The following is a 10,432-nucleotide window of genomic DNA, read 5'->3' as shown; positions in this document are numbered from 1 at the left end:
AGATTCTTCAAAATAGCTACCCGTTGCATTGATGACAGCTCTGCACACTCTTGGAATTCTCTCAACCAACTTCATGAGGTAGTCAGCTGGAATGCATTTCAATTAAGAGGTGTGCCTTGTTAAAAGTTAATTTGTGGAATTTCAGCTGTGTTGTGACAAGGTAGGGGTGGTATAAAGAAGATAGCTCTATTTGGCAAAATACAGTAGCTTGCGAAAGTATTCACCCCCCTTGGCATTTTTCCTATTTTTTCAACTTACAACCTGGAATTAAAATTGATTTTTGGGGGGTTTGTATCTTTTGATTTACACAACATGCCTACCACTTTGAAGATGCAAAATATTTTTTCAAGAAATAAGACAAAAAAACTGAAAACTTGAGCGTGCACAACTATTCACCCCCCAAAGTCAATACTTTGTAGAGCCACCTTTTGCAGCAATTACAGCTGCACGTCTCTCGGGGTATGTCTCTATAAGCTTGGCAGGTAGTTGGCAAGTAGTTTTTTGTGGTTTCTGTACTTTACTTTTTTTGACAACTTTTACTTCACTACATTCCTAAAGAAAATTATGTACTTTTTACTCCATACATTTTCCCTGACAGCCAAAATTCTCATTACATTTTTAATGCTTAAAGAACAGGAAAATGTTCCAATTCATGCACTTATCAAGAAAGCATCCCTTCTGCCTCTGATTTGGGGGACTCACTAAGCACAAATGCTTCATTGGTAAATTATGTCTGAGTGTTGGAATGTGGCCCTGGCTATCAGTTAATTAAAAAAACAGGCCGTCTGTTTTGCTTAATATAAGGAATTTGAAATCATTTATACATTTACTTTTGATACTTAAGTATATTTAAAACCAAATACTTATAGACATTTATTCAAGTATTATTTTGCTGGGTGACTTTCACTTTTACTTGAGTCCTTTTCTATTAAGGTATCTTTACTTTTACTCAAGTATGACAATTAGGCACTTTTGCAGGATCGCTGGTTCAAGACCCACTCCTGTTCATCATGGGCCCGATTCAGACTTAGGAGATTTACGCCTTTCCCATGCACGCCTTTCCTACAAACTTCTAAGTAGTTGCTATTCAGTCTTACCTTATGCAAGTGTGTAACAGGCTTTCCAGACGTGGTTCCCTTTGCGTGCACTGAATACATTTCATTCAGCCACTGAAAATCCTCCCACTGGCTGGGTCTTCATTCAATAGGGTTTTCAGTACATTTATCTAAAGCCATCCATTTAAATTTGATGTACCATTCTTTTGAATTTTCTTGACAGACTCGGTAGAATATATGAAGAGAACGGTTCAGAATATTAGGGCTCAATGAAAAACGCAATGTAGATACATGCATATATTTATCTCCTTTTCAGGACCAATTTGTAGATTCAAAGAATATTCTGATCTTGTATATTATACTCCGTAATTTCTTCGATCTCCACCCCCAATGAATAGCGGATGAATAGCATTTTATTCTCATGCCTAAATTCAAGGTCTGAATACCTGTAAAGAGAAAACTGCATAAAAAGGGAATTATGTTCCAATTACGAGCGCCTAACTTGGGTCGGAATCGAACTACAATAGTCCAATTATTAGCTAATGCAGTGTAATGCAACAAAGTAACAGTTTAAATTGGTTGGAAAGAGGAAATAGAAATTAACAAAACAGATATGCCTCCAAATTAGTATGGTGAAAACTACATTTTAACAAAGACCCTTACAGAAAAGCTATAAATTACCTCACCAGAGCAGCACAGCAACAGTGCCAGCTGGAAATATTTACTCTTGAGGCCTGGTGGTGGGCTAGCAGGGTACATGCCAGAGCAATTTAATATCAGGAGGAAGAAGCAGGTCGCTGAGTGGCTGGCACTCTGCCCAGGAACAACTGGAGGCCTTTGTGTTTAAAAAAGAAAGAGCTAAAGCCAAAGCTTGTTTGGATCTCTCCACTCAAGAAAATTGTTCTGACATTAGGGCTGGTCACTGATGCTAAAAAGTTGTGTGTATGACATACAGTAGTTCGGTCCTTTATCTCTATTGCATGATAGGCTTCCTATTTGTTTTTTGTGTACAAAATATTTGTTTGACTTCTGCATGTGTACCAACCAACTGATCTATTTCATAATACCTTCAAATATTTACATATTCAGTCAGAAAGGGCCTTCATGCACACACACAGAGAGAGAGCGAGAGAGAGCGAGAGAGAGCGAGAGAGAGCGAGAGAGAGAGAGAGAGAGAGAGAGAGAGAGAGAGAGAGAGAGAGAGAGAGAGAGAGAGACAGACGGACAGACGGACAGACGGACGGACAGACGGACAGACGGACAGACGGACAGACAGACCAACATTCTGCAGTAGGTGGCAGCATTGTACCAACTTCTTCCAGTGCTTCACTAGATCTGAGGACTGATACCTCTATTAGTCTGCCCTGTTTCAGTGGGTGTCACAGTATGTATGAAAAACATTATTTTCTATAAACAGACGCATCAAAAAGTATACGCTATCACTGTTACCATGTGCACTATAGTGGGTTTATTTAAGTTTTGCATGCTCAATAAAGACCCCCCAAAACTCTTTACCCCAGCTCTCCTATGTAAAATGTCTTTGCTATGCATACAGATTGTGATATAAATACGTGTTATTATACAGCATTTATGACGATAATTATTGCCATTATAATTGTCCTGTAGGCCTGTCCACAAAAGTCACCGGAGGGGTTAATCTGTTATTACGCACTGCAAGAGGGATTTTGGGCGGTCTCTCGCTGTAGGCGGTGTGGCGACTTATCTCACCGACAGGGGCTTATATGTAAACTGAGGCTAAACAAATACAGATGAACCTCAGAGCACATTCACAAAAAATACTGGCAATTTTGGATGGTTCAGAAGACGTTCGGAATCCACGGGAGCAACACGCGCCTGCACATGCAGTCGATTCTTGTTGTTATATATAGGCCTAGTAAGCTTGTTGATGCATATCTATCATTACAATCAGGGTGCTGCATTGCAACGGGACCTGTCCGACTATGTTATATTGATTCAATTACAATAGAATATTATTATTCGTACTGTTGCGCAATATTGCTACCTACATATTTCGTGTATAAGGCAGTGGCACTGTTGGTTTTCAATTGTGCATAGTGCGTATTTGCGTTGAAATGAGGAATCCACATCTACTCAGCGATGGCTGGAAAACAATCAATGCAAAGGATGCAACTGGGAATAAAAAGTTTAAACGAAAAGGTCGGGACCCAAAACGTGTCACCAGTGAAGAAGTACAAAGTTTCGAGCATGATTTAAGAATGGAAGACGACTCTATGGGTGAACTGATGGAAGAGACATGTAGGAACCGTGTCCAGAAAAGACTGCAGAACCCTGGTACTGCTTTATCTGTGGAGAAATCGATAATTTCATCTGAAAACCCGAATATTGCTATTGACATGAGGATAAATGCTTTACCATCTACAGTTACTGGGACGCTCCCATCACAGTCGCAGCCTTTTTCCGAGTCAACATCAACAAGCAGAGACTCTTTTCACAGCACATTCCCACAGGTTACAAGCTATGACCATCAACAGTCATTTGTGTCTGATCACACGTTACAGTCCCGGATCGTCCTGTGCCAGCGCTCGGAGAGGTCCCTCTCCTCAGCTTCTCAGGCGTCCTACATCAATAGCAGCGACATGGTGGAATCGCCAAGGAAACGGCTGGGAGAAACGTCTGGCGTCATCACTGAGATCAGAGCGGTTCAGCAGACACGGAGGCTACTGGCGAATGCCAGAGAGAGGACCCGGGTGCATACCATCAGTGCAGCCTTTGAGGCGCTGAGAAAGCAGGTATTTCCACTGAATTCACTAAACACACAATGAGGCCTCTTGTACAGAATTTTATGTTTATGCTGAACTCAAAGTAAGTTGTTGCACTTAAATTCCCATTTCAGTATGTCAACTGTACGGACCGTAAATTTAATGAAAATTCACCAGTGAATTTCACAATACAACAGACCGGCTTGAGTACTAACTGTATGGCCCCTTTTATAGATAGTTTATTAAATTAATTTCAGTGTAGATAATGCACAGTTTGCTAGGCCACATTAAAGATATGAGAATGAACAGTAAAAAATCTTTAAGACAGTCCAAACAGTTGAATTGTCACTCTGATGACACCTCTCACAATGGCAGAAACGAGATGTCAAATGCATAGGAAACAGGTAACACGTTTCTTAATGACAAAGGAAAGCTCTTCACACTCCGATAGGCCTGATACAGCATGTATGTGTACTATGAACTATCAATGTCAACTCAGACAAATAACTCTTACTTGACCAAATCCAACATGAAATATATATCCCTTTGAAAACAAAAGCAGGGAAGTTTTCGCTGTGAACCCTTTCACTGTGTCATGTCATCACCAGCTGTTTTGGCACTTAGAAAGACAGGGTGGAAAACTGTCACGTGACACCAACTGACACCAACAACAGTAACTGAAGAGCATATACAGTAGCCTAACTAAAAATCTCCTAAACTTGGTTGAACCATCCGCTCATATGATATACCATGAGTGTACCAAACATTAAGAACACTGGTTCTTTCCATGACATAGACTGACGAGATGAATCCAGGTGAAAGCAATGATCCCTTATTGATGTCACTTGTTAAATCCATTTCAATCAGTGTAGATTAAGGGAAGGAGACAGGTTAAAGAATCATGTTCAAGCCTTGAGACAATTGAGACATGGATTATGTATGTGTGCCATTCAGAGGGTGAATGGGCAAGAAAAAATATTAAAGTGCCTTTGAACGGGGTATGGTAGTAGGTGCCAGGTGCACTGGTTTGAGTGTGTCAAGAACTGCAACACTGCTGGGTTTTCACACCACCCAAAGGATATCCAGCCAACTTGACACAACTGTGGGAAATATTGGAGTCAACATGGGCCAGCAACTCTGTAGAACGCGTTTGACACTTTATAGAGTCCATGCCCGGACAAATTTATGTTGTTCTGAGGGCAAATGAGGGGGTTGGGGGATGCAGCTTAATATTAGGAAGGTGTTCCAAATGTTTTGTACACTCTGTGTATGACCAAACCTAACCAAATTGTAACCCTATACAGGTGCCCTGCTACTCCTATGGACAGAAGTTGTCAAAGCTGGCTATATTAAGAATCGCCTGCAACTACATCCTGTCGCTGGCTCAGCTTGCAGACCTGGACTACACCCCAGATAACGGCAACATGAGCTTCAGAGAGTGTGTGGAGCAGTGCACCCGCACCCTGCAGGCCGAGGGACGCTCCAAGAAGAGAAAGGTAAATTGGATCTAGGGAAGAGAAGAGAAGGGAAGGCAGGATTCAGTATTTAGGCTTTTGTCTGATGACAGTCTGGCCTGGGATTTTACCCTGTGCATAAAAGTCTGGCCTGGGATTTTATCCTGTGCATAAAAGTCTGGCATGGGATTTTTCCCTGTGCTTGTCTTCTTTGGCTGAAGGCCTCATGCAGCAATGACAAGGTGGGTTGAGACATTGACATGGAAATGGAAATGGACTCCTGCAAATGGGAAGTACTCAAACACACAGATGGAGACATTGCTGAGGTTTTGTATTAAGTTTGCTATAAAGTTCAAGGCCTTCAAAAACGGAGCAGGGACTCTGAATAATTAGTAGTTACAGAGAGGGAATGGAAAGCCAAGTCAAAGCTAGCTTCTAATTCAAACATGTTTTTGACAATATAGCATATCAATAACCTTGAAACATAAACTATGCTTATAAACAAAGCCATTGATAAATAGCAACAGGTGACCATACAAGACCAATAAAAGAATTGGTCATGCATATTTAACTTTCAAATAAAGCTAATTGTATAGAGCTTTTCTTTATTTTCTTTCTACTAGTTAAACACCTCTCCTCCTTCACTGTCATGTCATTTCCTAACGAAACTATATGTCGTTTTTGCATGACTGGTGAATTGATGACACAGCAGTGAAAACTTCCCTTTTACCGATCAGGATGCTGCAAAGATCATTTTGATGGTTCCGGTCGGAAAACATGGGGCAGTGTGACAGACAGAGGGATGGTAATTCTAACGATAATGATAACAAAAGAGGAAAGAATACACTCTCACCAATTAAGAGAGGCATTCCTTTGCCTAATAGGGATCCCATTAAATTAAATCATCATCAACTCGTGTTTGAAAGGGAACTGGGTGTTCCGCCAGTTTTTTGTCCACAACAGAAGAAAAAGTGCCCCGGGTGAATAAAAGGGGTGATTGATGCCTTTGTGTGCAGTTTTATGACACTGGGAGTCATGTAAACTGAAGCTGAACTTCCTCCAGCCCTCTCCTGGATCCACACATCTGCATGGCCTCTCTATAAACCAACAGGGCTTTTAATGCACAGATGAGATCCAAGCATGGAGAACGTTCATTTACACATGAATTAACGTTTTAACACTGTTCTATCGATGACTTTCCCCCCAGTTCCTCATCTGTCCCGTCAGTCTTCTCCTTTATCTCTCATTTATTCTCCAGATCACCCTTTCCCCCATTTTCTTTCTTGGTGAAACAACATTATCATTTAATCTAACTTTTAAAACACACGGTTAGTCATTTAGTCATATCTGGAAAGTAAATGCCCAAAAGTATTTAATTGTCAAAAATTATGTCATTTGGGTCAATTTCACAGAGAGGATTCCAGCTGCTCTTCGTCTATTTCCAAAACTCATAACATAACATAACATAACACAATTGTTTTCAAATATGTTGATTACCCCTGACTATTCAATAAAGTATTGATTAAATAAATACAGTAACTTAAAAAAACTGTAAACAAGTTGTATTTCACATACATTACATACACAGTTTTGTAAACCACAAATTACAACTTCAAACTTTTTTTACATCCCCTGCAAACTGGTTGATGAAAATATTTGAAAACTTTTCTTAAAGAAAATACTAATACAATGATGAATTAGGTGTTTGTTCATAGATTACATATCCTACATAATTACATGCACATAACTTTTCCCTGCACTCCCAGTGCTCTGCTCCCTCTAGCTCTCTCTCCCTCACCGTGAGCTCATGTGTTTCCTTGGCATAAGAGCATTCACAAGGAAACTAGCTGAGCTGCTTTTTTCCCTGTCAGTCCCAGACACCAGATGTTCGTAACGCTAGTTGGGAAGTCCTGCTGGCGCCACTCAGGGCAGAGGGCAGGGTGAAGGCACGCGAGCTGGAGCCCAGAGAACTCACTCGCTGCAGGAATTGGCACATTCCCCAGCGCAGTGCTGGCACATTCCCCAGCTCTCCCCTGGCCATCTGTTCCAAAAAAACACTTTGAAAAAAAACAAAAAAACACTGATCATCACTCTCTCAGGATACAGCACTGAGCAGCAGCTGTTACATGAGAGAGAGAGAGAGAGAGGGGGGGTTGGGGGGTAGCTGTGTAAGAAAGAAATCCCTTTGTCAGAGAGAGCCAGTGAGTCTGAGGGGAAACTTGAGGGGGGGAAAAGTTTTTTTCAATGCATGCTGATTTAAGAAATTTAGAACTGATTCCTGCACTCATTTAAAGCCTTGAACTCTGCTCTGAATTCACTTATTGTCTACTCAATGGAACTTTTTCCCAATAAAATGTCAAATCTAGCATTTAAATAATACTGATATGTGTAATGTTTTAAACATAATGTTAATCATATCAAAGATTTTTGGATATTCACATGTAAAATGAAATACTTATTGTCAGAAGTATTTGGAAAACAAATGCATGGAAATAGAATCATAAACACTAAACAGTATACTGTAAAAAGTTAAGTACAACAAACAAACTTACACCATCAAGTCATAAACAAATGTTCAAATTCTCTGGCATGTGTCCTTACCCTCAATAAGGAGGTAAAGAGGGGAAAGAAGAATCTGTCTCTTTATAGAAACACAATAAGGAAAATATTTTGGTTGGTTTGCATCCAACGCTAAATAGAGGGCCAAAGAATTTGCTTGTGTCCCACTCAATTCTACACTGCATCTGATCTGACAAAGCAGTTATTTTCCTGGAATGGTTTATATTTTTCTACCCCATGTCCTTACATTGACAACTCGGGCACCTATGAAGTCATTGGATATGCATGCAAGCTTTATTTCTACAGTTATATTTGTACACATCCCAGCACCTCTTGATATGCACCCACAGGAGATTGTTTTCACATCTTGATACATGCTTTTATGTCTTTTGTAGGACTAAAATCAGTGGAGCGAGCCAGACGTCTTAACAAGGCCCTTGAAATAAAGAAACTCTTCAAACCTCTTCTTGTGGTTCTTCAAGGCCACTCCTGGGAGGGGACTACAATCAGGCACTTAGACATGCGATGGACCTAATTTCATAGGTCTACTTGATACCATTTGAGCTAGCAGACATATCAACAATCACCAGTTGTGGATGTGTTTCTGCCTGTCATGAGTTGGAACGAACAGTTAAAAGTGGGAGACAGCGTTGGATGTTCTTTATGCAAACAGGCAAGCATGCCTGGTGGATGATATCAGATTGTTTAATCACATGACAGTTACATTTGAGTCATTTAGCAGATGCTCTTATCTTGAGCAACTTACAATAGTGATCGCATACAATTTTCATACTTTTTTTTCTGTACTGGTCCTCCACGGGATTTGAACCCACAACCCAAGTGCCATGCTTTACCAACTGAGCCACACAGGACAAACGGAAGGCAGAGACAACAGTGATTATAACAGTTCACAACTGAAATTTTAACAATTGTATTCAACTACAAATCCCAATGCCTTTTCAATGATGTACAAGTTGTTTTCTTGACAGTATGATTTGTAATTCCTGGATGATGGAAGCTAACTAATGAAAGCGCTCATAACATATATTTGACTAGAACATAACTTGAAATAATATGACATACAGTAATGGTATTTTATTCAGCAACTGTTTTCATGTGTTGAAGTATGAATGAAGTCAAATGGGTTATTCTCTGCTACCTGGGCTCAGTATTTAACAACATCCCAGATTGATACATTTAAAATTGACCCTTTCCTGTTCAGCATGACAATTCTCTGACTGTTGTTCTGTGCTCATCAAGCACTTTCTAACCAGAAATAAAGAAACTGTTGTTCATTTATTTGAATGGATATCCATGATAATTCAACACCTTTAAATTACTATCTCAAGTACTGCCAACCAGAATCACAACATTCATACACTACACCTTCAAGCAGCTTATTGCAGCTGTAGAGAGAGCATCTATGAAATTTCCATATAAACAAAGTTGTAATTATGAAGATGAATAACACATCATGACCCAAAGTAATTTAATTTTCCATCTGAAGCTACCTCGTGTGTGTGTCTAAATCTTGTGTGTTATTATGTGCTCACGCTTCATCGTAGACTACAATAAGTCTCTTTCAGGCAAGAGTCATAGAAAGGACATCCCAAAAGGACTTGCTAACATCATCACTGTTGGTGGCCCACAAGATCAGTTTTTTTCCAGAACTGAAGTCCATTTAATAGAATTTGGAGACTATGTTATAATAATTTGCATAGGGTGTTGCATCCAACGGTTCTTCAAAGGTCAACAGAGATTGAATAATGTTGTTCTGCCTTACATTAACTTTAGCCTTTTCAACAAAGTACTACAAGTTAAAACTATTCAAATACTTACTTTTCTCAAAGGCTACAAAAGTCACATGGATTTAATTACAAATGTATTCTAATAAATTACTTTCATTTTCATGAAATAAAGGGCATTTGTATTAAAGAAAATAAGTACTTTACGTTCACTTCTCATGCCGAGAGAAGAATTTCAATTAATAGTAGACCTTGTATATTTAGTCTCCAACACCATTTGCAACAGGACAATCTGGTTCTTAAAGTATTTAGCTGAGCGCAATGTCAGTAAGAGCAATCTGTTTTCTTCTCGCGCCGCTAAGCTTTCGAAGCTGGAACCCATTCAGGCTTTTACAGTCCTTCAAATTGGGACTGGAGCCGGAGAGGAAACACTAGTATCCTGTATATATAACTTCTGTCTGTCTGAAAAAAAAGAGACAGAGCCAATGGAAAGCAAGCTGTGGCTGCCAGGAATCAATCTCATCTTAAGCCATTCACCCATTAGATTGAAAGAAGAAAATATAAAAATCTAGTTATTTGAATTGTTGAAAGTATGTTATGTAGTGTCGATTTTTAAAGAACGTTTAACATATTGTGCTCTCTTGAAAGTCTACAAGGTGAACTACAATAATAAAAATGACACTGAATATTCACATCATGATAAAGAGAACATTATGTATGAATTAAAGAGGGGGGGAAAGGGGGATATGTTTACTTGTTTTGGATCCTAAGGAAAACTTGACCTCGGCTAAAATCCAACACCCACAATTCAATTCTAATCTTAACCATTTGACTATAAAACTAATCCTGCACTGGAAAATGGGGTGATAAAAACATGT

General features: G+C 39.5%; 1 protein-coding gene across 1 annotated transcript; it reads left to right on the top strand.

Annotated features, from left to right (window-relative positions):
- Positions 1-2,755: 2,755 nt before the first annotated feature.
- Positions 2,756-9,108, top strand: LOC129857835 (transcription factor atoh8-like). The gene is made up of 3 exons (XM_055926469.1): positions 2,756-3,826; positions 5,101-5,292; positions 8,205-9,108. Exons 1-3 carry the CDS (start codon positions 3,149-3,151, stop codon positions 8,208-8,210), a joined length of 876 nt encoding a protein of 291 aa, XP_055782444.1. The 5' UTR covers positions 2,756-3,148; the 3' UTR covers positions 8,211-9,108.
- The last annotated feature ends 1,324 nt before the right edge of the window (positions 9,109-10,432 follow it).

This window comes from Salvelinus fontinalis, chromosome 6 (assembly GCF_029448725.1).
Source record: "Salvelinus fontinalis isolate EN_2023a chromosome 6, ASM2944872v1, whole genome shotgun sequence".
Taxonomy (NCBI): domain Eukaryota; kingdom Metazoa; phylum Chordata; class Actinopteri; order Salmoniformes; family Salmonidae; genus Salvelinus; species Salvelinus fontinalis.
Note: the sequence above shows the minus strand (reverse complement) of the source record. Positions and strands in the feature narration are given on the sequence as shown.

What these genes read in the sequence shown, in the direction of transcription:
- LOC129857835 (XM_055926469.1), top strand. Translation starts at nt 3,149, where the DNA reads ATGAGGAATCCACATCTACTCAGCGATGGCTGGAAAACAATCAATGCA. An exon ending in TTGAGGCGCTGAGAAAGCAG is followed by an intron (nt 3,827 to 5,100) that starts GTATTTCCACTG and finishes AACCCTATACAG; the next exon opens with GTGCCCTGCTACTCCTATGG.